The sequence below is a fragment of the Dendroctonus ponderosae genome, unplaced genomic scaffold, assembly GCF_020466585.1.
Source record: "Dendroctonus ponderosae isolate FM_Combo_2020 unplaced genomic scaffold, Dpon_F_20191213v2 Dpon_F_20191213_5, whole genome shotgun sequence".
NCBI lineage: Eukaryota > Metazoa > Arthropoda > Insecta > Coleoptera > Curculionidae > Dendroctonus > Dendroctonus ponderosae.
In genome coordinates, this window is record NW_026018715.1 from 9,212,685 (window position 1) to 9,239,602 (window position 26,918).

General features: G+C 35.6%; 6 protein-coding genes across 6 annotated transcripts; 3 read left to right on the forward strand and 3 right to left on the reverse strand.

Moving 5' to 3' along the window:
- The first annotated feature begins 601 nt into the window (after positions 1 to 601).
- On the forward strand, positions 602 to 6,445 carry LOC109535115. Its single transcript, XM_048666782.1, has 3 exons — positions 602 to 2,575; positions 2,626 to 2,890; positions 5,492 to 6,445. Exons 1-3 carry the CDS (start codon positions 2,020 to 2,022, stop codon positions 6,369 to 6,371), a joined length of 1,701 nt encoding a protein of 566 aa, XP_048522739.1. The 5' UTR covers positions 602 to 2,019; the 3' UTR covers positions 6,372 to 6,445.
- Positions 6,446 to 10,007: 3,562 nt separating this feature from the next.
- Positions 10,008 to 10,583, forward strand: LOC125504575. The gene has a single exon (XM_048666783.1). It carries the CDS (start codon positions 10,008 to 10,010, stop codon positions 10,581 to 10,583), a length of 576 nt encoding a protein of 191 aa, XP_048522740.1.
- Positions 10,584 to 13,912: 3,329 nt separating this feature from the next.
- On the forward strand, positions 13,913 to 14,787 carry LOC109535114. Its single transcript, XM_019900938.2, has one exon. The coding sequence runs from the start codon at positions 13,936 to 13,938 to the stop codon at positions 14,707 to 14,709; it is 774 nt and encodes a 257-aa protein (XP_019756497.2). The 5' UTR covers positions 13,913 to 13,935; the 3' UTR covers positions 14,710 to 14,787.
- Positions 14,788 to 19,256: 4,469 nt separating this feature from the next.
- Positions 19,257 to 20,898, reverse strand: LOC109535213. The gene is made up of 6 exons (XM_019901089.2): positions 20,534 to 20,898; positions 20,428 to 20,469; positions 20,091 to 20,242; positions 19,848 to 20,029; positions 19,593 to 19,795; positions 19,257 to 19,533 (listed from the first exon to the last, which is right to left on the reverse strand). The coding sequence occupies exons 1-6, from the start codon at positions 20,582 to 20,584 to the stop codon at positions 19,333 to 19,335; spliced, it is 831 nt and encodes a 276-aa protein (XP_019756648.2). The 5' UTR covers positions 20,585 to 20,898; the 3' UTR covers positions 19,257 to 19,332.
- Positions 20,899 to 22,266: 1,368 nt separating this feature from the next.
- LOC109535112 lies at positions 22,267 to 22,969 on the reverse strand. The gene is made up of 3 exons (XM_019900937.2): positions 22,804 to 22,969; positions 22,548 to 22,753; positions 22,267 to 22,456 (listed from the first exon to the last, which is right to left on the reverse strand). Exons 1-3 carry the CDS (start codon positions 22,961 to 22,963, stop codon positions 22,328 to 22,330), a joined length of 495 nt encoding a protein of 164 aa, XP_019756496.2. The 5' UTR covers positions 22,964 to 22,969; the 3' UTR covers positions 22,267 to 22,327.
- A 1,223-nt stretch (positions 22,970 to 24,192) lies between these two features.
- On the reverse strand, positions 24,193 to 26,678 carry LOC125504608. Its single transcript, XM_048666842.1, has 2 exons — positions 26,263 to 26,678; positions 24,193 to 25,666 (listed from the first exon to the last, which is right to left on the reverse strand). The coding sequence occupies exons 1-2, from the start codon at positions 26,465 to 26,467 to the stop codon at positions 25,425 to 25,427; spliced, it is 447 nt and encodes a 148-aa protein (XP_048522799.1). The 5' UTR covers positions 26,468 to 26,678; the 3' UTR covers positions 24,193 to 25,424.
- Between the last annotated feature and the right edge of the window lie 240 nt (positions 26,679 to 26,918).

The following is a 26,918-nucleotide window of genomic DNA, read 5'->3' on the forward strand; positions in this document are numbered from 1 at the left end:
TTATGGTTGGTGGATCAAAATGAAGTTTCTATTTAACAAAATATAAGCATTCTGATTTTGTAAAAATTTTGAAGAAGCACTTGTAATAACAAGTGCTTCTCCCATTTAAATCCGGCAAACAGATGCAATTTCAGAATGCTTATTGAAAATAACTATCATTTTGCCATTATATCTTTAAGAAATGCTCATGACGAAAGTAGTTAAAATCACACAAGTACTATTAATCGACTTACAAGCCACATACTCATTTAATAGATAACTTTCCCATGAACCAGTTTTATGGTTTAATTAAGTAAGTTACCAGTCCGTTTCGGATTTTGAGTCTTGTGATGGGCAGATTATGTTGATGTTTTTTTAAACCACCGATTAGGAGAATAAGTTGAACAATTTTTAAAAATATTCATTAGATTTGGATGAATCAACGATAAAACGATTTTCAAGCGAGCAAAATTCGGAATAAAATGCCTTTTATTTATTCTAAAAAAGCGTAGTTGTTAAGGCAAGAATTTGCAGTCGAGCCAAAGTTGCTGCTTCTCTAAAATTGCAGTTTTGAATCTGCTCATTTGCGAATTATGTTGTATCTATTACTACCGCCTTCTGATCGAACGACTCTGAAAATTTATAATACGCAGGGATGACCAGCAGAAATAAAAAATGATTTGAGCAAAAAATTAAGCTGAAAAACTATTTTCGCTGCTTATCACTTCTGCAGAGCATCTGGCTCACAGTAAATGGTCCATCTAAGTGAAAATGCGAAAATGCACTTTGATGCTTTAATATAGAAGAAATCGGTCAATAGTAAAGCCACTAATCAACAATTACCGGATACATGACCTTAATCTACCTAGTAAGTTTTAATGAAATTTAATATATAGCATCTTGTGCATATCTGAAATTTTAATGCTAAATCTAGAGCAATCGACATGCTTCTACTTTCTTCTGTCCTGCAATTTTTCAAATATATCAGCAACAGTGGCGGTGCCCAAGAATGCGGAATCTGAGGTGTCGCGGATCATGAGCTCCTACGTGAAGCTACTTTTACATTCGACTTTAGGTTGGCTGGTTGCATTAATGAGCCGATCATTAGCGGTTCTTTGCCTAAAAATTCAAATCATTAGTCTAGCTATGTGCCTCAGGGGGTTGACCAATAAACGAAGTAAATCTGGGGATTTTCGAAAGCTTTGTTATCGTAACTGCCAAAGCAACGCTACTGAATTTTCTACAGAAAGCCATTTGATTTGCTCATTGATAAACTCGTTTCTATGATGTTTAACAGGCACGTACTTTGTCCACTTACTTGAGAAAACTCTTTGTGTCTTAATTTTCACTGAAAAATGATATGAAGCTGATTTTTTCGCTGATTTATAGATAGACACTCCTACTACATAGTTGTAGTTTTTCATAGTTATAAAGGTTATCTACATAAAAGATCGATTAAATATTTAGCGAGAAAGCTAGGTATGAAAAGTACAGCTAATTGCGTACATAAAGGAAGACTTTCAGTTCTTTTAAAGGTGAATTTTTAAACAAAAAAGTGATCAAATGTTTAAGAATGATATTGAGCAATTTTACCTGCGAGTTCTCCGAGCAGTAGATCAAAGGTCACAAGAAAATAATGCAAAAGCAGCTGGGTTTTAAAAATTCAGCCTTTCAAATCTGATTAGTTTTTGCTAATGTTTCTGATGTTTTCTATGCATTGTTAAAATGGCCCTTAATTAGCAATTAATCGGAAATCTCCATACTCCGGGCCTGTTACGTCCATTCGCAGCAAATTATTTTCATCTAGTTTGCAATCCACTGGGGAGGTAAATGTAACAAAATGATTTGCAATAATCGCCTCAAATGCAGGCTGTTTTACAGCTTATCAGGTGAAAAGTAATTATCAATATTGACGTATTATTTCCGCGGCTGCATACGAAGATATGTTTTTGCTTTTTTGCCTTAACCATCGGGCAGTTTTAGTATATAAACTAGCCAGAGCGTCCGTTTACATATCAAATGGTGAACAACTGATTTAGAATGTTCACTGGGAGATCAGTATTTTTGTTAATCCTTTTGGCATTAAACGCCCTCGCTGAAGATGCTCCAAATGCATCCTCAAAGCCGCCGTCGGACAAAAGTGATTATAAAAAGTCTCTGACTAGAGATTGTGGAAATGTGTATACTGCAACGTGCCTGAAGCTGGATATTGTTTCTTGGGTGGATAAGTTGAACGAAGAAGATGATTACAATGTGATCCCAGGAGTATCTTTAGTGCGTGAAAATGGAAGTGCCCGAGCGAGTACTGCTGATATAGTGGCGGAATTAGCAAGAAATTTTCCGAATGATCCAGACGCGCGCCTGGATGCGTTCTTGATGAAGAAAGTAACGTCGTATCTGAACAGCCATGCAGTTCGTCTGGATATATTCGACAGGAAAACTGTGCAAGCAACCGGTCGTGGAGGCGGCGGAGGCGGCGGCGGTGGAGGAGGCGGAGGAGGCAAGAAAGGCGGCGGTGGCGGCGAGGGAGGCGGAATGGGAATGATGATGGCAGCTGGAGCAATGATGAAAGGAACCTTAATGGCCCTGGCTTTAGGTAAGTTCATCACATTTATTCCATGGCGAAACTCAAGTGTCGTTTTCCAGGTGGCATAGCTGCAATAGCAGGAAAAGCCCTGATGACTGGCTTAATTTCTTTGCTCCTTTCCGCAATCATCGGCCTCAAGTCTCTCACTCATCAAGGCCACAAATCCACCACATATGAAATCGTCTCCAAACCGATTTACACTCAATCTCACAGTCACTCAGAGGCGCACGAGCATGGAGGAGGAGGAGGCTACGGCCACTCTTCTTACGGAAGGAGCTTTGATATGCCTCTGCCTCTTGGCTTGCAACCGGAGTACAAACCAGCGTAACGTTTGCAGATTGTTCATAGTGAACGTGACAATATCAGAGTAGAATAGAGAATTTTTATTTATTGTTATTTATTTTTTTCGTTTATTGCAATAAAACATTTGAAATGCTAATTTTTTTTTCTTTTTTGAGTTTAGAAAATGAAGGTAAAAAGAGGGTGCATTTTAGCAATAAATGTTCTTTGAACCGAAAGAGTTGGAGTTTTGGCCATTATTGCAGTTTGCTGAGCAGTCAATTGTATCTTATGCAAAGTTTCAGTGTTGCGCCTTCATTAGCCATAGCTTGAGCACTTTTAAAAATTTATTAATTTTTGCCCAGAGCAGTATGGACAAGTTGTTGCTTCACATTTTGTAATTTTTGAACTGACATCAATGCGAACTTGTGCACTTCTGTACTTTGTAGAGTATGCACGCAGGAACCGGAAGTTCCAAGCTTGCACCATCATCAGGGATTTTTAAAGACGTTTTCAACATTGATTTATTTGCATTTATAAGTACAGCAGTTTGCTGAACTGGTTTTTTATAGTGAATATCACCCAACTCCAAAGATTCTGACTCTCTGGTTGAGTCTTGCAACTTATAAAGCAAAATTAGTCGAATTTTCACTCAAAGTGTCAGTCTTGCAGCGTCATGAAATGTTGAAAATAATTCTTAATTGTTCATTTTTTAAAGAGCAGCATTGGATAAGCGCGTGTTTATTTATTGGATAACTTTTGAGCCAACAGAGTCAGAACATTGTGATTATCTGCACTCTGGAAATTAAAATTTCGTGCATGGATGCCAAAAGTTCCCAATTTACATCATCATCACGCTTCCCGGAACTTTTACAGGGGAACGGAGTTACACAATTCGGGAAAAAAATCTGAAACTCTAACGACTTTTTTAGATTCTTCTTTTTCGTGTTGTACCATTCGATCAATATTTATCAACATTCTCTTTTTGTTGCATTATGTGTTTCTGGTATAACGTTTTACATAAAATATATTTGTGCTTCGGATTTCAGTTCGAAAATAGTCAATTAATGAGGTTTCAATTTTAAATTTCAGAATCAGGCTTTTCAGTGTTTATTAACAAGAATACAAAAAAATGTGTAGTGAAAAAGATGCTATTTAAAAATGTTTATATACAAAAGCATTTTATTTGCCTATTCAGCTTTCATTATTCGGCGCAAAGTAGTCGATATAAGTAAAGTAAAAAGAGCACGTTTGTAAAGGAGATAAAAGAAACCAAAGGATAAAAGTTCGCTATCAGAGCCGCTTTACTTTAAAATTGCAAGTTCCGAACAAAATACGCCATGAGACTGTGTCTTGCAAACGACCCTAAAGTGAAATGCATCTTCGGATTTTGTCCACAACTTTATTAAATTTAGCACTGTTCTCTCGAACATTTGATAATTTAGCAATTCACAGCTTGAAACGGTTTCTGGTTTGCGCACTAGGAACTTTCTTGAAAATGTGCTTTTACCAGCCATAATTTAGGTGCAATTTTCATTTGACTAGAAGACTAAGACTAAGAAATTTATCCATGTGCTGATTTTCATAGATAACTGAAATGCAGCTTGTTGACATACTTAGGTCATTTGTACTATAAATATTTTATATGTCGAGAAGGAGAAGGAGAAGGATAACAAATCATTTGAATCGAGTTGTATTATACATAACGATGTTCTTGCATCACGCCAAAATTGTACTTTTACATAAAAAAAACAGTTTTAAATCACAAGTAAATATGCGTTTCCAATGAGAAAATTCCTGAAATTTGACAAAATTATCGAAAACTTTACGAGTAACTAATCGGAATATCAGTAAAATACGTATAAAGTTAGATTTGTTTGATCAAACTATCGAGTGAATTAGATACTCTCTGGTCTTAAAAGCGTTTTTCTTTTTGTGTGCATCAACTTTTAAGAAAAAAACATAAAATTGAAAAATCAGAAAATGAATTACTGATAAACTTGAAAATTTTACTGAACAAGTCGCGGCAATTTTTTTGTTACAGATGAAAATACTACAAAAATCGTCCAAAATAGTTAACCAAACCACTAAAAAACAACCTTACCAAAAATGCAGGAAAGCCAATCAGATTTTTTCATCCAGTCAGCCAATTATTCGCTAAACAACCCAGTATTTACAAATTTTAGGCAATTAAAAAAGGTTTTAACAATTTCAGAGGAAATTTATTTATTTACACGCTCTCCAGCTTTAGGTACTTACGATTGACCAAAATATGGCAGTTTCGTAGGTAAAAATACGCACAAAAAATAACTATTACACGTGCTCACAGTAAAGTCGTTGCCCACAAATAAAGAAAATTAAGTTGACCGCCTAAATTACAGAAGAGCGACCATCGCATGCTAGTTAGTAATGGTAGGGAACACACTGTTGTGTGTTATCTAGGAAAAAATCTCGCCTTACCGTATGGCCACATTGGAAAACGCTTTTTAAAACCTTTCTCTGGTCATCAAGTGAGAGCATTTGCGTGAAAATGGACCACATTTGGTATAGTGGCCTAATGCAATTGTAAATCTCCACCGCCCTGTCACTTACTCTCACAATTATTTTCGTGTGCTCCACTTATTTCGATTCCCCAAGCTACTAATTTTGGTCCGTAAATCTAGATTTTTTTAAGAGGCAAGATGAGCCAGTATATAACCCGTTACAGTTTTTGATAAACCATCAGATGCAGATCGAGTATAGTGGAGTCAGCATGGGTTCTAAAATCGCAGTGGTTGTTCTAGTTTTTACCCTTGCGGGTTTCGCATCGGCGGTCGATGTGCCGACGAAAAGTGACCGAAGTGAATTTAAAAAGTCGCTGGCGAAAAACTGTGACGATTCCTATTCGCTCACTTGCCTAAAGCTGGATGTTGTTTCATGGGTGGACAAGTTAAGTGAAAATGAAGACATCAGTGTCCTTCCAGGTGTATCGATAGTGCGGGAAAACAGCAGTGCCAAAGTTACCACTAGTGATATAGTTACTGAGTTGGCCCGTGAGTTTCCAGATGATCCTAATGCCCGCCTGGATGCATTCATGTTGAAGAAAGTTTCGGGATTTTTGAACAACCACTCCATCAAACTGAATCTGTGGAACGCTGCTCAAGATGAATCCGCAGGCACTGCTCGTAAGAAGGACAAAAAGGGCGGCGATGGTATGGGAATGATTCTTGCAGCTGGTGCCATGATGAAGGGCATGCTGATGGCTTTAGCCCTTGGAGGAATCGCAGCCCTTGCTGGCAAAGCCCTAATGACCGGTTTAATTTCTTTGCTGCTTTCTGCCATTATTGGGTTGAAATCCCTGTCAGGTGGCGGAGGAGGACACTCAACCTACGAAGTGGTTGCCAAGCCCATCTACAGCACCTCACATTCCCACTCAACCTCTCATGAGGGCGGTGGCTGGGATGGCGGCTATGGAGGGCATGGAAGAAGTCTAGGGGATGCTCCGTTGCCTTTAGCTCTGCAGCCTGGCTACAAACCTCCTCAATAGGCTCTATTGTGATTTTATCTTAGTTTTGTTTGTTAACTTATTTATTTTATTTTTAATAAATTATTTGTTCTGGCTGTATTTGGTTTTGTTTATAATTTCCTTGACTTTGACTGTCCTTCCCATATGTTTTTTTCTAGCTATAAGTCTTGCCCAAATTGTTGCAGAAATTGTTCTATGCGACCCAGTTTATACTTTATCAAGTGCAGACTTTACTTGAATCTTCCCGCTTTGCTCCAGCTTCGTGTTTTCTTAATCAAGTGAAGTTTGGCTTTAAAACTGTCGCGTTCTTTATTTTGATGCGCGGTTTTTTGGAACACTTTTCGTATGCAGTCCATGTTTTAACGCTTAAGATGAGTGAACTTTTTCATCAATGGAGTGTTTTTACATTCTGCTGAGTTCCTTTGCCATGTTTGTATTGCCGTCAGACTGAAAATGAATATCAAAATCGGTGCTTAATATTGAAAACATATAAAAACCAAATTTAAAAACATCAGCATTACTTTCAGTTCCGGTACTAGTTTTCTATTATTTTATAGATGTCTTAACGTCTATCCGAATATTATTTATCTAAATTACATCTTCAATTATAATCGTTGAGTTTATGTGGTCATACAGGCACAAGCACACACTAGTAGCCATTGCAAGTATCAATTTACAACATTAAAAATAAAATCAATAATAAAATAAAAACCTTCAATGTTTGGCGTTCTGTATATTAACGTATATATTATTTGTTGCTAGATAATTTGCTTAACTTACTTAAGGTTTTCATAATTTATAATTTACAATCCAACCTTACAAAAATAATTCTGGTTTCTTTTATGTGCTTTATAAATGAACTTGAGCCAAAAAAGCTTGGAAGCTTGTAAAAGATATACATTTCAACGAAGGGCAACAAATCTCGCAACAACAGTGAGGAAAACATCAAGCGAGAACCATCAAGAAGTTATAAAAGAGGCCACTCAAACCCTATATGAGTAGAGTCTCAATTTTCAATTCAGTAAATAAAGCTAAATTTTGCAAAATTGATTGCTTTGTATATTATATAACTGTTACTGTTTTCGCTAAAAAAAATGTGAGTTTTAGTAAGGTAAAAATGAATCAGAATATACAAGGGATTTCAAAATGTGGCTCGCCTTCAATATAAATAATTTGTTCAATTTGAATGGATTCAAAGATATTTTTTGTCAAGAACGAATTTTTCCATTGAATGCTATTTAGAGTTTTTCTGCATAAACTTAACAATAAATAAAAAATTGTATTTAATATTTAACCGCTAATAAATAAACGGATGAAAATTCACTCTTACAAACTCGAATGAGAAATGTTGCATTTTTGTTTCAAACACGCATTTATTGTAAAATATTATTGTTCTAAATGGAGCGAAACATGTTTTTGCCCCATATAAACCATTTGAGTCTCATTTCTTAAAATCTGAAAAAACTAGTCACAAAAGCGATTGAAATATAATATAAATAAACTTGAAAATAATCCCTAGCAAATAAAAAACAAGTGTGCTTATTTTGCTTGTGCAGACACAAAAGAACGTAATTAATAACAGTAGCATTAGTGATCAATTAAATATCGAAATAAGAACTATAAACAAATTTCAAAAAAATGTGTTAATTAAAACATAATTTTCTAGGCCAACTCACAAATATTTTATCATTGAACCTGGACAATGGACCAAGTTAGGATTATCGAATCCATGTACTAATTAAATAAATTGTACGTCAAACGCATTTTTTTAATTTATTTGCGAGTCGTGAGGAAAACGTCTCGTTTCATGCATACATCCATCTTTTTAATCATTTTACACTAGGAAAACCACAAAATTCAACACGAAACATGTACTAATCAGTGGGCATTATTCTAGGCCATGCAGAACTAAGAGCACTCTAATTATTATAAGTTGTGTTGATAATCGATCCAGTTCAGTAGATACACGATATAATAGCTCGAGATTCACTCTATAATAGATTAATTCTTATTCAAACACGAGTATATCGGTTAAGCTAACGGTTTATTTATACCTAGTGACCACAGGAAATCTTCCGAAAAGCAATCACGACTCCGGAGGAATTACCAGTTATTTTGCCGCAGAAACCACAAAAAAATAAGCCTTGATTGATGTGTAATTGTAATTTGTGTTATTTGAATTTTTTAATACTCTTGAATTCTTTGTATTTCATCAAAAGTTCTATGTATGAATTATTAACATTTTACAGTAAAATTGAGTCCATGTGCTTTTCATTATAAAAAATTGTATATGTTTTAAATTGTTGTATAATGCTAGTTTTGATATTGGTGAATTTTTCTTTGAAAGATTTTAGGGTGTTTTTAGTTTGAAAATAATTTCTTTTTGACATTTGGCAAGCACGAGTGGCTTACATCTTAAAAAATGTCTTACTCGATGCACCAGCCACCTGAAGATGCTAGTTTCTCGTGCTTGGGAAATGTCAGGAAGCTTTGTACTCCACGTTTTTCGAAAAAGTCACCAGTTTCTTCACCATCCAACAAAACATATTTGAATCCATCCAACATCTCATCTTTAAAGTCCCGAAAAAATTACTAGCTTCAAGCAATGCCCAAGATAATCTAACTCAATTGAAAATTCTCACTTTACTGAAATACTTTACATTGGCACGCACATATAATAAGTTCAGCACCAAATTAAAAAAAACATGGTGCTTTCTAACTACTCTAATGTAAATTTCGTCGAATACATTCACTTTGTGTTCACTCTGTACCTTTTTAATTAACATTCTAAGACCATTGATGAGCAATTTAAATTGGATTAAGGTCTGGGCATCCCAAACAATCTCTTTCGGAGTTTGAAACTGTATATTGCGTTCATCTTCGACTTGTCTAAATCGAATTTTTCGATAATGAACTACTAGTGCAGAACCGGCGTATGCTTATTAGATAAATTCGGTATTTTTTTTTGATAATCTACGCCAAAAAACCCCGAATCTGGAACAATAATTGTCTATGCTCAATGTATCCTTCATATAAAATAAGAGCTTTCTAAGCTTTCTCGCACTGCTAACATATGTGATTTGCAAAATTAGGACAATATAAAACCGCTTCGCGATTATCGATTATAATTCAGATTAAAACATATATTATATGTTAAGAAGCAATTAATTTGAAGAGGATTGCAATGAAACTAATGCAGTACTTTCTTCTCCAGAAAGTAACGGGCATTTGAATTAACATTGATGTTCATTAACATTAACAATAGTTCCATTTAAAACTAATTGATTTAATGAAACTAATCAAGTAGAAGCGGTTTAATGAAGAAACAAATAAATTTCCATTTTCGCTGAATTATTACGGTTTTCGCGATGACCTAAAGCAAGTTTTTAACTGCCCAACATTTAGGTACACGATTTTCACCCGAAAACAGTTATTTGTTTGACAAACTGGATTTTACTGCCAGTATATAAATATATAATTTTTCCTACATTGAACTAGTTGCTAGATTGCGAAGACAAAATGATTAACATTTTTTTCTGCCTATCAGTTTTTCTTTGCCTGGCGCCCAGCCGCACTTTAAGTTATAACGAAAACAGCATAGAGCATGTTCATTTGGTGGATTATTGTGATAAAATATACACGCTGGCCTGCTTCAAAATGGATGCCGCGAACTGGATGGATCGTTTTGGGGTGAACCGCGAATTTAGCATTATCCCAGGAGTCACAATGGTGACTTCCAAGAGTGTTAAAGTGCAGAACAATGATATCGCTTTAGATGCGGCGCGACAATTCCCGGAAGACGCGGATTCAAGAACCAACCAGTACCTGCTCAGAAAATTGGAAAACTTCCTGGATAGCCACTCGCTCAACGTAAATTTATCGATGGTCCTTAATGACCAGTCAGAAGTAAGTGCTCGAGCCAAAGACAAAAAGGGTGGCGACACGAAAACCATTCTTACAACAGGCATAATGATCGTTGCAGTTTTCACCCAACTGGCTCTCTGGGGACTGGCGGTTTTAGGAGGCAAAGCACTTATTATCAGTGCGATTTCACTTTTGTTTTCTGGAATTCTAGGAATCAAGGAATTGACGTCCAAAGAAAATGTCCATGTTGCCCAAGCTGCCCCACATCGGGCTTCCGAAGGGTGGGAGTCTTATTCAGGCCACAGTAGAAGTTCAAACTTCATTACTCCGGTTGAAGTTGAAAAAACAAAATACAGCAAAGGCAAATAAAGCTCTAGACTTCATGTGAATTTGAATAGGTTGCGCGGAATTAGGTATATTGCCCATTGTTCAATATTCTGATTTTTTGATCAATTTTATTCTAAGCATGTAGTTTTTAGGTAAATGTTATTAATTTCATTAGATAGTGTTAATAGTACATTTAACTTTTTGTAGTGCGTTTTGTATGTTGTAAAATAATTATTTAGAATTCTAGAATATTTATTTATTATTTAGGTAATGTATAAAAGGATATTCATTGAAGCTTCTTTTAATAAGCCGACAAAGCTTTTTGTATGTATTTGCTTTGTATGCTATTCGCAAATGTAGCAATTTACGTATGGAATAAATATGTAGCAGTATGTGAAAGAATGTTGGTATTTTTTGCTTAACGATACGGCATTTCTCATATAAAATCTGCTTTTTTTCGGAACCTCCATTTAATCGTTCGGAATCAGTTGCACCGTTCCTTATATTAAACCAGCAGATGAACACCTAATCGGCTAATTCACTTTCATAAGATTTTTGTTCAAAAACATCTTATCTTCAATGGGCTTCAGGTTTGCATTTTAAGAGGGTCAATATATTTCTATCAATTCTGGTCAATTAATCTGGTGGACATAAATCCGGACTCCGCAGTGTCCAGATTTATATCCACCAGATTAATTGATATAGTGATTTAAACATATCAAAGTATAAGCATTTTGTTAATTGTTTGGACATATCAGAATGTTTGTGGGTAATATCACATTTCGGAATCAGCAAGAGGATTATTAATTTTTTATTAAACTTGCATTAAAAGAAGGTCTAGAAAATCTGAACTTTCCAAGTACAGCCGAACTCTTGATGCTTGCTTTTGTACCATCACAATTAAATTTATTCATTATTTTTGAACTTATATCCAACTTAATATTAGCCTTATATTAATATTTAATTTTCGCCTCCTCTATTATTGTCTTCGCTTCAACTTCAATCATCAATTTCATAAAAGCTAGCAGTTTTTCCTCTTGAATAAACATTTGATTAAATCATTGTAATTGAACATGCTGTGATTTTTAATAAGCAACGAAAACCATTTCTCTCTCAAACACTCCAAGTCTAAGATAACGTCATTTTTCATTGACGATGGGTTTTAACTAGGCAATAAATTATGTTTAAATAAAAATTAGCACTTTATGTTGTAGTAAAAGCTAATAAATCTGTAACCGTCTGTTGTCAAAAGGTTTCAAGTGTTCATATAGAACCGTTTAGTTTCTAATAAAAATTGACACACAATTGAGAGAACACTATTTTTTAACTGTTTTGACTTTACCTAATTGCATTCGTAATATTTCAACATGGTCTAGATTTGAGTAGTCGTGGAAAACCGGAATTTTGCCTGTGATATAAGATAGAGTTTTCAGTCCAAAATTACACTTCGAGGCATGGTTTCAGACGGACAAGTATGTCTGTAGTATTACCAGTTTTAGCTTTGTATGTTTTCGTGACCGGGGCATTCGCTGAAGAGAAATCAGCTAATGTGAGTGAAATTGTTGTTCCAACTGATTTTGCTAAGGATCTGGAAAACCACCTCATATCGTGGATTGAGAGGCTGAACAATCATACTGGAAGCTTTACAGTATATCCCGGTGTTGAAATTATCCAGGAAAATTCAGTTGATCTAGAAGGAAAATCATCTAGTGAAGATTTAAATGCCAACAGTAACTCGCTGCTGAAGAAAAGTGAAACGTTCCTGAAGACTCATACCATCAAGCTGAATCTATGGACTGCTGCTGAAGCTCTAGCTGGGGAAACGAGTAGAAGCAAAAAGAAAAAAAGGGGCATTGGATATGGAGTAATGCTAGCTGGAGCTGGAATGGTTTTTTTGATGACTTCGACATTCATAGCAGGAGTAATAAATCTAGTTGCGGTTAAAGCGCTCATTCTTGGAACGATAGCGTTGGTGATTGCTTCATTTCTAGGAGCCAAACCAACCGAGTCAACTGGGAGGAAATTTTGGTTTGGTGAACAAGAGTTTTAGTCCTATGTGATTTGTACGTTTTATTACCTAATAATAAATTACTCAATGAATAGTAGGCTTTATGGAGTTTTTATGGCATGTTTTACAGTTATGTCCTGAAGTATACTGAACAGCACTAGTGAACTGAGTTATTTGCAATTTTACCCAAGTGTGCAGTTTATTGCTTTTTCACCGCAAATACCTGATTTTATGAATACGTTCTAAGATGAGGAAATGACGTCGTATAGAATTGAACCGAGCTTCTTGGAAGAAAATGTTAGAAAATCGCTCGTTCGAGAGAAATGTTCTCCAATTTTCCGTCGCGTTATATTGTTATTTTATTTCTTTACACTGATGATGAGTTTTTTAAGATGTTTCTTTTGGCTGACTGATTGATTGGCTGAAAGTCTGAAGAAAGAACTAAAACTAGTTTAGTACCTATTTAAAGATTGATTTTGAATAATTCCTTAAAAGGAAATTGTATTGCTAAAACTAGTATAAATATTGGCAAATTGTCTAGTGGCTAGAAAAGTTAAACCTGGATTAAATACAGTTGTGTAGATATGTATAGATATGTAGTGGAGTGTTGTACTCGGTGTATTCGAACACCCTGTATGTACGGCATATGATCTTATTTTTTGCTTTATGTCTCATAGCTGCATAAAAAAATATATAATCAAATCTGTTTTATAAATTAGAAGAAGCAGCTTGGTTGGATTTCTTTGAGTTACAAAATTCGCATTTAAATTTAAAAAATTTACATTAATTCAACAACAAATTATAAAGAAAATGCATAAATATTAAAAAATCCTAGACAAAAAATTTGAAAAATACTTACCCAAATGCACCAAAGTACAAAATATAATAAATAATTTGGACACTTGCAGAAATAGCACAAATCTCTGTAAGACTCAAAAGCAACAAGCAAACTGCATTATAATGGATGCTGTTGTGTGCACAGCAAATCTTGAACTAATTCTGGGATGAGAAACAGTGCGGTAAATGCAAGATTGATGAAAGGCCTTAAAAACAAATAAATGCAAAAAAACACTACTGAAATGGCGTTCTAAATGTAGCTAACAATAGGTTACTTTTACTTGATTAAGAAAAAGCATAATCCGGTGACCGGTTCATTTAATAGGACTTGCTCGTCATTCCTTATTAAGATCAGATGCTGGATATTTGCTATTTCACGGTATGTAGTTCGCTGATGATTTGTTGCTCCACTTATTTCCTTCCATTCATCTAGAGGAATGGTCAAATTTTCAACAAAACAAATGAAACTTTTTAATAACAATTTTCTGCTATATAAAGATTGGTATGATTTTATGCAGATACAGTCACTCGCAGTTCTTCATCACAGCCATGTGGCCTCCGGTTCTTTTGTGCCTTCTCCTAGTAGCCGCTCCTGTGCTCAGTGAAGAGAGCAAGTATGAATTTAAAAAGTCGTTTTCGAAAAACTGTGATAGTTCTTACACGTTAACGTGCTTCAAGTTGGACGTTGTTTCGTGGGTGGAAAAACTCAATGAAGAAGACTCCTACAATCTGCTGCCTGGCGTTTCATTAGTGCGTGAAAATGATACTTCCAAAGCGACCACAGCTGATACAGTAGCTGATTTGGCAAGGGAGTTTCCAAACGATCCAGAGTCTCGCCTGGATGTATTTTTGATGCGGAAAGTTTCCAAGTTTATGAACAACCATTCGATTAAGCTGAAGCTGTGGAGCGAAAACAGCATTGATGGAGCGACTGCCCGTGGTGGAGGTGGCGGTGGAGGCGGAGGCGGCAAAGGAAGCAAAGGAGGCGGCGGTGGAGGAATGGGCTACCTTTTAGCTGCGGGCGCTATGATGAAGGGCACACTGATGGCAATTGCTTTGGGAGCTTTAGCAGCCCTGGCAGGTAAAGCGCTAATGGCAGCGCTCTTGTCTTTGGTACTGTCAGCGATCGCAGCCCTCAAAGGCTCGGGAGGAGGAGGCGGAAAAACTACCTACGAAGTTGTGGCTAAGCCTGTATATAGTCAATCTCACTCACACTCGTCAGCTCATGAGGATTATGGCGGAGGGCACTCGGGTTATGGAAGAAGCTTCGACCATCAGCCTTTGCCTTTGGGGTTGCAGCCGGATTACAAACCAGGCAAATAGCTTGAAGGGGGGTTTTAGTAAAATATTATTTATTTTATTTATTGTTGTTGAAAATAAAAAAAATTATTGTTGTTACTATTTACGTGTTTCTATCGTGCAAGTTAGCGAGTTAAATTTTTGCTGCTGCTGCCAGTCGGTTGTATTTGCCAGCAAAGTATTTAACTTTTCTAAGGGAAGTACGATGGGTTATGTGCTTTCTGCACATTTTGAACGCATCTATTGACTTGCGTCAGGAAATGTGGATTTTTCAGTCCAAAAAACTAACAAACACAAGCTTTTATGGTCATAGTAAAACTCGTTAAAAATCCATTAAAAATAAAGTTTATTTATATTTTGAAAACTTGGATCTCGGAAACCATTAACTTTCGGATAAGTCAAATTTGCCTAAAATGCAATATTTTTGTCTAAGCTTTATGTCAGTGGATTTTGTCGGATTAGTTGAGGATCACCCTGTACAAAAATTACCAAGAGAATTATTTGTGGGCGAGTGGCAAACAAAACCCAGTGAAGTTTTCCGTCGCTTTAATGCTGCGAGCAAAAGAAAGCATTTATAAATCAACAAACAGCTTGAATCTGGAGCTGACATTTCAGCGGACTATACTCAATATATCCAGGATCTGAAGGTAAAATTTTCATGAGAATCGAGCAAACCACTAGTCGGAAAAATTTTGTCAAAATCAAGTAATGTATTCCGTCGCTCTTGATGATGCTACCAAAGAAGCTTTGAACAATAATACTTGGCTGGAATGTGGTCTGTTATTTAGCCGACCTTTTGGCAAAATATCCGTCTAGAGAAGCTCAGAATTTCATGAAAATTAGAGAAAAAATTGATTTGCAAGCTCATATCAAAATCAAATTAACTATTCCGGTGCAGTCATTGGAGCGAACAACGAGAAAAATTTCCAAATCATGACCTGGACCGAATGTGAATCTGCCCTTTAGACATTGTTTTAGCTGCATGTCAAGTTTCCAAAAAGATCAAAGTTTTAGGAAAATCTACCAAAAGACTGAGGTGAGCACGTGTCGAAATCAAGATAGATATCCCGTAGCTCACAATGCTCGGAGCATTAAAGAGGCATTAAGCAAGCCTTTATACAAAATAACAAGCTGAAAAAAAATAAATAAGTCATTAATTCAACCAAAAGGCTAACAAGTAAATGGTTTGATCATGATGTTTCAGTTTTCATTATTAGTGTTTTTCTGTTGAAATTATAAATTTTCGCAATATTGACTTAATAATCCTCCCGAATCCAGGCTAAAGTGCCAAAGGAATGAAAATTTTATTTATTACTTTGTGGTGGTCTAGCGGATGGTGCCTTAAAATGCTGCAAGTGGTTCTGGACTAATAATTTAGATTTCGCGCTATTTTTCCAAATTTCACACCAAAAAAATTATTTTTTTCAAACGATTCATGCTAGCGATTTTAAGTGAACCAGATCCGTTCGAGTAAGCGTGTTTTGAGCGTTCCCGATTTTTAACCGACGATTTATTCCTTATTATTTACCCGAACGGTTTATAAATACAAATTTGTGATCTTCTTACGTCGAAAGGAATCGATTGAGGTCAAAAAACGCGCATGTGACTTTTTGGATTTTTGACCGAAATGTTTCCAAGGGTGGGACTCAATTTTTTGAAAAAATTAAAATGTTCTCTAAATGTGTTAAATTTTTCATCGATTTTAGCTCACAGACGCCAGGAATGCATCAATCTCATTGAAAAACATGCTATAAGTTTCAGATCCAAAATAATAGATATTTTCGGCACATTTTAAGCGTTTTTTGAGCGTTCATGATCTTTAACTGACGGTTTCCTTTTATTGACCCAAACACTTTAAAAATGCATATTTTTGACCTTCTTACGTCGAAGGAATCCATTGAAGTCAAAAAGCACGCATGTGAATTTTTGATTTTTATACGAAATGTTTCAAAACTTTACATTATTTCAGCTCACGGACGCGAGGAATGCATCAAACTCATTGGAAAACATGCTAGAAGTTCAGAACCAAAATACTAGACATTTTCCGCACATTTTAAGCGTTTTTTAAGCGTTTACGATCTTTAACGGGCGATTCCATCCTTACTTTTGCCCCAACTATTTTATAAATGCATATTTGTAACCTTCTTACGTCGAAAATATTCGATTGAGCTCAAAAAAATACGCATGTAAAATTTCGATGTTTGGTCGAAATTTTTCCAAGAGTGGCAGCCGATTTTTGGAAAAAATTAAAATTTTTTCAAAATGTTTTAAATTTTACATAATTTTCAGCTCGCGGACGCGAAGAATGCTTCGAACGCATTGAAAAACATGCTAGAAGTTTCAGATTCGAAATAATAGACATTTTCGGCGCATTTTAAGCGTTTTATCCTTTGATTAACTTTTGAAATGTTGTATTTTCTATATGGAATATGGAAAAACCGGTTTCTCGCGTGCCATCGAAAACATTCGAATTATTGCTTCAATACTTCTTACCGATTTCCCGAAAGACGCTATGAAAGAAGTAAATTCTGTAAGAGAAATTCTTTCTCTTACAGACTTTTTAATGTTAGGAATTTTACATAAATTCCAAGTTGAAACAGGGAGTTTCTAAGGTGTACCAATGAAACATTGCTTGTGGTTAAGCTGTTAAGTCGGGATGTCCATAAAATTTTATATCTCCTCCACTCGCTCTTAAATTTGGGATTAAGCTTATTAAGAAAAACCGTGTAGAATTTTCTAAAATTTGTGACCGTTTTCCAGAAATACGCTTTCAAACTTTAGCGGTTATATGAGATAATCACACTGTTTTGCCCATTAGTTTTCTTGTTTTTGTTTCCATCTCTTTAGAAGTGAAGAAATTTCTCGTCAAACTAGCTATGCAGAACCAGTTCTCAAAACGATCTATTGAAATAATTTTAATTTTGTTTAATGTCTCGGAGGTAGAAGCTTTTAAATGTTGAGGAAGTTTCGTCTTTTTAGCAGTTAAGAACATCGGAAAAGGTCCGTTTCGTGAAAGATGAATTGTGGGGAGCTTGATAGAAAAATGTCCAATAAATAATCAAAAAGTATGATTTATACAGGGTCGTCTTCAAACTTACGTGACAAAATCCGCTGCAGGAGAGTTTAGACAAAAATATTGAGTTTTATGCAAATTTGTGTTGGATTGGTTTATTTGATTGGCATGCAGTTGGTTTTTAGATCGATAAATCTAAATTTTCTTTGTTATCTGCTGAAATTTTTAATTTTGCTTAAACATAATGTCTACTTATTTTGATCACGGTATAATTTTTAATTTTTATGTCGTTTTGTTCGCAGTCGACGGTGCTCGCGGGGATGATGCTTGCGCTAAAAATTGGACTAGATTTTTAATTTTTTTGCATCCGATTCTCAGGGTAGTACTGGTCAGAATTATAGCTCGGTTATTTGACGTACTTACCCTTGAATCATATACACACTTTATTACAAACGCTTGCGTTCTTAAATGTTATCCGGTGTATAGACGGTCACTTTATCCCTTTTCATTTATTTTTTTCAAACTTCTGTAGTCTTGAAAAGGCCTAAATAAACCTTCTTGCGCCTTGTTAGATTGGCAAATAGTTTTTTTACCGCGAAAATTCCTCGAATCATCTTGAGTTGACGTATAGGATGGTACCAGAATCGTCTTAGAATTCAATGGAGAATTCATTACCGAAATAAAAATAGTTGCTTCCATTTAAATAAAGCTTATGGCCGACATTTATGTTTGGATCATCTTGCGTCAATAAATGTACCATAAAAAACCCGCCACTATATATAAAAGTTTACGGGTCAGAACTACTTAATCATAAATTTGTTTTGATGATTTACATAAGATTTATTTTAAAACGTACACCAATACACTCAAAAAAAATTGAACAAAAATTTGAAACTGCTTGGGCATAATTAAAATATGTGCTAGTGATGCACTTGTTTTAATGGTGCGTTATTCAGTGCAATAATGCCCATGTAAACTGACGCACTCTGTATATTCAATTTTCCATTTACCAAATACGAGAATATGAATATCCACCTTGAAGTGCAAGTGCGTTTTTTTAAATATACCTTTGTGATTACTTAGCTTTTTACTAGGAACGGAAACGTCTGCAATTAAACGGACTGTTGTTGCGAATTTTGCGAATGCGTTCCTTTTCTGAAATAACACCCAAAGGACCCATTCTGTTATTCATTCTTGTTTTAGTTCAATTAGTTACTTATCATGCACTTGCTTCTGATTCTACTTTGTCTGTGCCATCCCCACAAATTCCCATCTAAATTTCCGTAACAAATGCAATCCATGCACCGTTTCATTCATTTCATATTACCATAAGTAAATAATGTTTAAATAAACTTACTTGCGCCCTCTTTGCAACAATTTATGAATAGCAAAGCTTAATAACAAGTGCTCCAAATAGACATTCTTTTAATAACGTTCCGCGTCACGCTTCCTAACTTGATCTGATTAAGCAGTGGAATTTATAAAGTAGACGCACCAAAGATGGCAACGTTAGTGCCTTTGTGGCCGCATTTACGAGCGAAAATAAAACACAAATTTCCAACAACAAATAATAAATACACTTTATTGAATAAGTTAAAATAAATACAATTAATCGGCTAAAGGCGCATGCCAATTCATTTCCTCTGCTCTGAGTAAGCCAGCTGTTGGCTGTATTTCAATTGTTCGTCCTGATTATCTGCATTAAAGGACCGTGAATAGGGATATTGAGATGAAGGCACTCCATAGGAAGTGGCCGGAGGTCCATAAACGTTTGAGGGTGCGCCGTAAGATGCCGGCGGGGCTGAGCTCCATATGCTTTCAACTGCTTGAGTATTCTGCACGTAGAAATATCGTCAGAACTTCCGTAAGTGAATTAAGACAAAATAACTCTCACCCTGCTTCCTGATCTGAACATCTGAATTAGCAGAATTGCTGAAAGCACCAGAGCAATTTTGCCAACGATTAAAGCCTTGGCGGTTATCAGGGCTACTTTTCCCAGGAAAAGTGGAACCAGGCCCGCTATGGCAGCTCCAATGCCCATCATGCTCATGTTCATGCCGCCTTTGTTCTTGTTGCCTCCTCTAGTGCGTTTTCTTCCTGCAAATTCTTCCTTCATAATCCAATCACATCAGCTGACAATTTCAATTACCTTCTTCCAAAGCCCTTCCGATCTCCTCACTGCTGGGCAGTTTTACTTTGAGGGTGCGCCCGGCAAAAAAGCGAGAGGTGGCATTTGCCACCAGATCCAACATGGATTTCTTGTTAGATTTCACCTCTAGTAGTTCTTCCTTCAGTTGCTTTCCTGAACGGAAGTTCATGGCGCTTCCATCACTAGATTATTGCGTCGTTGTTTCATGTTCTACCAATGTTTTTTCGAGTGTAAAAGACTTACCTCAACAGTGAGACTCCGGGTAAAATCTCTACATTTGACTCAGCGGCCAGTAGATCCAAGGATCTGACTATTCTTTCAGTAGCACAGCTCACTATGCCATCAGCATCAGATTGGAAGGCGCATTTGTTAAGACCGGTCACAAAATCGGAGTCCTTCAAAAATTAAAGAAAATGTTTAAAAACTGGATATTTTCAGGAATGAGACGTCCGCAAATACAGAGAGTGAAAAACTCAAAAATGACCGCGCAATGTTTCTTAAAAGACAAATAGCTGTTAACATTTTTCAATGAATAACTAATTTATTCTTCAGTTATTACATGAGCAAACAACTGACTTACTGTATTCACTTCATTGCTATCCACATTATTTGAGAGCGGCACCTGGAAGAACGGAAAATTGAATAATTAATGCGAAAATCATTCACTAACTATATAAATCACTAACCCCGAATGCTGCCGATCCCAGTGCTACGAGCGTAATCAAAAACAATTTCATCTTGTTAATAACGAAATCACTTTTTATGGAAATGACTGGTGATGTGCTCGGCTTTTTAATCCAGCGGCACTAAGTCAACACCAAAACCACTTAACGACTCTTCACTTGGAGAATGAACAATAATATTTATACTTAAAAAACCCCTCTTCCAATATTAGGTCCAGGTACGATTTAGGGAGGTGTCACACATTGTATGCAAAGTTGACACCTACCCATCTATTAAACAAAGTGACCCAGTGAAATCAAAAGTAAAATATTTGCTTAAAGACCAAAAACTAGCCGGAACAAACATAACTGTATTGTTTAATTACACAAGACATTATTTGGTTAAGTTTCACTTGCGTTTGGGTCTCAAAAATTCAACAATACACGTTGGCTCAACATTCTAGTTCACTCTTTTAGTGGCAGCAGGATATTCAGTGGTTTTTATTCCCCATTGTATTGCTTTATTAATATTTTATTTATTATAAACAGGCTTGCGGTACTGGTTCGAATGAGTAATACGCAACTTAATTTATGTAATTGGCTTTTAAGTCCGAAGTTTAATTTATATTTACGATGCTCAAAAGAGGAAAGTGAATCTGTATAGCGGTTATCTGAACATGTTCAATTTCAATTCTGTTTTTTCTATTCTGACTGTGTATATTTGTGCATTAAATTACCCAATTAAAATAGGTGCACATATTGATACTTTCTTGTTCCCAGCATCCCGCCCCTGGAGCGTGAAGTTGAATATTTTTGTCTTGCCCTGTACTCGGTTAGGTCCGCATATACTGCAACTCTCAAATCTCGTATATTACTTAAATTAAAGAAAGTGTGAAAATATGATTTCTTTGAGGTTTAATTAGTTGGCGTTGTTTGCTCGTTCAATTTAAATGTACGTGATACATGGAAATTCGAGAAATTTGAAAAAACTTTGAATTATTCAACTTTAGGTGTTAGGTGTGGTTGTAGGTGATCAAGTGGGAAAATACATTTATTTCATCTTGCGGGTTTAAGTTTGATAGTTTAATGGAGCAGATTTGAACACATTTCCAAGCAAGGTGTCAAATTCTTCTACGGTTTGAGACTCTAATGTATTAGAATTTTATAACTTTAATTAAATTGCATGTGTTGCCTCAATAAATTTAATTCTAGACTAAATTCATGAAGTTAAATTAATTTTCTTGAGTTCAACAGTAGCTGACAAATGCTATATAAAGTAAAAATGTTCATTCATAAAATCGATAAATTATATTTTGGCTACTAACGTTTGTTTTTTAGCTAACGGTTAAATGACCTAAATTGCAGTAAATAATAACTTGTTCAAATTATTTTATTTTGCTTATAAAACAATTTATTAAGGTTTTCAGTTTAGGAGCTTAGAATCCCGTATTGAGTCCATTCGACTTTTTAAACAAAGTACAAAATCTTTAATTAACGGCACTTATTAGCATTTGCGAGTTTCCCATTTTCTAGTTCTTTGGTAATTTTTGCCTTCGCCAATTGACTTTTGACTCTTATATGATATTAGAAGATTTGGGATGTTTAGAGTAAAATCTAACCCTCAGACAGGATGGTTGTCGATAGATCAAAACGAGCCTCAAACAAACCTAACTATTGTAAAATCTAAACCGATATCAAAATTGTAAATGTTTAAAATTCACAACCTGAATCATAAAAAAATCAAATGAAAACCCTTCTAAGTCCAAACAGTTTTATTTTTATGCATTATATTGTCCTACATGTTAACATTTCCCTGGGTTAGTTCAAACGTTGGTTAAGCTCTTCTGGGCCGGAATTATTATTGTTATGCCCATCTGGAGGTTGAATATAAGCGAGCGGAGGTTGATCTCCTTTTGACCAGACATCTTTCACGTGTACCACTTTAACCTGAAAATGATTTAAATTTTCAGAAAAGTTCAGTTTTCCAGCTCTTTTGAGGAAAAGCGTTAGACATGAACTTAAATGAAAAATAACTTACGATGTTGGAAGCCGCTAACTTTGCATAGCCAACAATGGAAGAAATTATCAAGCTCATAGCGCTCAGCAGTACTGAAACACTAGACATGATCGCCATTGCTTTAACAGCAACGGGAAATAAAACCAGTTTGCACAGAACAGCTCCAAGAATTAATCCGAATAAATATGAGTGTTTTTTCTTGCTTTTCCTGGATTCTTCATAGAGATCTTAAAGATGAAGAATTGAAGTAGATAAATTTAATTCCCTGAAATCTTACCTGAATTTTTAATAGAAATGCTGGTTGATTCGTCGAATGTTGCATTGGCTTTCGCTATTGAAAGACATTTTACCCACGTCAATAGAAGTAACAGATATAAAACAGTGACACGCACAAGCTTGCCAAACATTGCAGAAAAAAATGACTTCTTCGTGCCCATACACTTTCCTATGCTATTTTCCATGCAGGATCGGATTTTCTCTAAGATTCGATATGTGTAATCTGTGCTTTTGTAGGGAAATAGAAAAGAATTACCCGCCAGAATCATGATAGATAGGTTTTGAATCGGAACATATTCCAGTGAAAATAGTATCGATTTCCAAATTAGGTTTTCTATTTTGCAAAAGATGTTTCATGGGGCTAAGTGCGGTCCGTTTTTAACTGTTACCCTTGCATAAAATTGCTAAAATCAAAAGCTGTTTGTTTATTTGTTTAGTTCCGGAAAATCACTAATAGTAAACTGCTAGTATCGTAGATTTATGGGCAACCGTCATTACTTGTTTACCACAGTAATTCACTCACTGATTGTAGTGCATTTATTTTTTTAAATTGTGCACTGGAATTATTCACAGTTGTACGCCGAAAGGAAATACTATTGATTCGGAGTAAAGTCTGGAAAGTCTAGCAGAAGGAATATAAGATGTAGGATGTAGAATAACGAAGGAAATGAAAATAAGAAGTGTGGAGGTTTTTTCTATCGGGTATTTTCCATTTACTCGAAATCTGCGAACAAAATATTAAGAAAATATATGCAGAAACGAGTAATCAAAAGAAAACTTTTGCAATCTATTGTAAGCAGTTCGAAATACGCTTAACAAAATTTTGCCGATTCTCCAAACATTTGGTTCGTTCTGACGTGAGATTTTATTAACAAAAAAAAAAACAATTGTAGGTGTCGCGCAGAAAGCTGAAGATAAATAACATAACTGACAACTTTATGCAAAAAACCTAAATTTTTCCACCAGAATTAAAGGCGCAAAACACTGTGGTTAAATTCTTCTTATAAAAAAACTGGCCAAAATCGATAATCTGCTTGAGAACTAAAATGGGATTTTTGGACAGCAGATTTACTATATGATTGTGTGCTAGTGTCCATTCAATGACATAATAGTGGACTCATCCAAGAATAAATTCCCTAAACGAGTGATTTGTTATTCTACATTAACTCAGCGGGTCTGAGAATCGGACCGTGACTAATATCAAAGCAGATATCATGAAAAAATATCAACCGTGAATTTTAAATAGCAGGCGCGTGCCATTTGGAACAGGTATTCTATAAAAGAAGTTCCAAATCTGCATGAAAATAATTAAATAATGCGCTATTGTTCTCGCAATATTCAGCTGCTCTTTAGGTCATAGGGAAATCGACACGTTGGTTAATAAAACTACAACTTTTAACTACTTGAAGTTTTCTATTATACTTTTCATCGTACATACTGCTAAAATAAAATTGTAACTATCTCTGAATACCCTCAATTTTTTATTTTGCTGCATATTTTAAATTACTGATAAGCCGACAAAAGTATTGGGATATGATTAATACAACGCGCTTTTAATAACTAAATAATTTTTGAGTGTACAGTTTCTTAAAAATTACTGGCTGCCTAAGCAATAATGAATCCATTGCAGACACAGTTATCTGAATTTTATCAATCATAAACATAAATATGTACACACCTTAGGTTACCTGATATAGGTAGGAATTAACAAAATAAGATTAACAAATTAAGAATTTAATGTTAAATGTAGGTTGAATATATTTCTTCAGTTCATTTTGTCAGTGCTGTTGAAACGCGTCATATCAGGAAAACAGTTTTAGTAAAATTCGCAGGATTAGAAGTGATTAAAAGTTCCTGTTATTTTTTCCTCTTCGGTCTTAAGCTGGAAAATGTGAAAAATTGGGGATTTTCTACTTAATCTGTAGTTTACTTGTTGAAATATTCTTAAATTTTTCAATTAATTGGATTTTTAGTCCAACACATGTTTCGGGTTTTTGCAGACAAATAGAGCAATTACAAATGAAACAACAACTTCTTTTGGATACCGTGTTTTCCCAAACTCTTCAATTTACGCAAGCAGAAACTATAAAGAACGCGCGCCCTAGAAAAGTATAACCAGTTAACCAATTTATCTTGTGTCCCGTCTAGGTAATTTACAAAACTGTCGCCACTGATCTTTAACTAGCTCCCAGAAAACGTTAACGACTCATCACGATGTACATCCATTTACACAGAAAAAGACCAGGTTTAGGCATTAATTTAATTAAATTCTTGCAGCATTTCACTCATGTTTAGTGACAATTGGACGGTGATTTATCTATTGAGGCTTAAATTTTTGCCTGAGGTTCTGAATGCAGGCAATGTGCCGATTGCTGATCCTTTAACCATATTGGAATACTTTACAAGCATGCACATCGAACAGCTGGTGCTGAATGAACTGTTTGCTGTCAATCTTATACAACGGTTTGAATCTCGCATAAATATCAAATGCCGTTAGTTTGTGGAATTATTTACGATTTCGGGGCATGAGCATAAACTGAACATTATTTTGCTAAGGTTGAACAGGTTGAATGGTTAAGGAATTTGAAAAGTCCTATCGGAAACTGAACCACCACAATGAAACTAATGTTCTTGATGTCCGCTTTTCAGTCCCATTACTGCTGCGAATAGAGCGAAAAAGAATCCGGCCAATCCTGTGGCTCCTGTGAGAAGAATTAGGCCGCCAATCATAACTGGGATCAAGGTGAAGAACTTCAGTTTGTAGGCGATGAGCAAGGGCATCATGTATTTCTTCATTTTCTTCTTGAGTCCTGACTTTTTGCCGCCTCGTCCTTCATCGTCTGATTTTTCGATTAGTGCTGACACTGGAAAATTTAAAAGTGCATCAAGTCATCTGTCGGTTTCATTTTCTACAATCAGTTAAGCACCCATTAAATACATTTTTTCTACACTTGTTCCCCATCTGCTTAGCACGTCTATGTAAAAAATCATCACTAAATTTGACTGTATAATTACAAGCATATCAGCATTATTTTCCTCATTCATTTTATGCCGAGCTTAACTGTAAAATACAGTCAATGTCTCTTAGAATATAAATTTACTGCTTTTTTTGTCGTTAAACACCCTGTCGTAGGTGTTATATATTGCGTCAGAGTCGCCAACTAGGAAGAGCTAGCTTGCATTACTGAGGACCTCTTTTAACTGTGCTTTTTCTGTCGTCGATAGCATAAAATAAAAATAAAATATTGCATTTAAAGCTATTGATTATTACAGTCAAGAATACATCTATTGATTGCTACCATCTGCTGCAACAAATCATCCCCTCCCATTGGCAGATTTTTTTGCAACAACAATTCCTCCATCTAAAGCTGGAAGGGGTTTTTCGCAGCATCAGCATTGTAGCGATGCCAGAACCATCCCATTTTAGAACCAGAACCGATAAGGAAAAAGGCGACTTTACCTGAATTATGAGAAGCAAAAGGGATTGTAGTTTGCAACGACCAGGCAGCAACAGTGGGATACATTGTGAGTGATCCTCGCCAGGATTGAGTGGAAACTGAGTCTTCCTTTGCATTTTCCTGTTTGATTTGCCCATTTTCACTGCCGGACCCTGAGGCGCACTTTGTAAGAAAAATCATAAGAACTAACCAACATGCTCTGTCCATCTTACGCAAAATAACTAAAAGAAAATATTAAACGCAGATCCACGATACTCAAACCGGTTGCACCATAATAAGCCGCGGGTTTTTGGTAAAACAATTAAAACCGCTTCAGTTATTTTTCAGTTGGAGTCTCGCGTCCCACCACCAAGACGGCTCTAGCTGTTATGCCAAGTTGACTCACGGACATTGGGTCGCATTTTCTTCTAACAATTGCGGTTTTGCAATGAACTGTTTTAGGCTTAATGCTAAATATTAGCTAGATTTACGCATGAATTCGTTTAATGATCGAAACCTATCATTTTTGCGGTACAACAGTTGCGCATTTTTTTTCAAAGGCCCTAATTAGAAGCTGATTTGTGGTATGCGAAAAAATAAAAATGACAATTAACCTGTTCCCAATGGCTTAGATATTTGTGTTACCAATTCGACGGCCTAATTATTAAATAGATTTTTT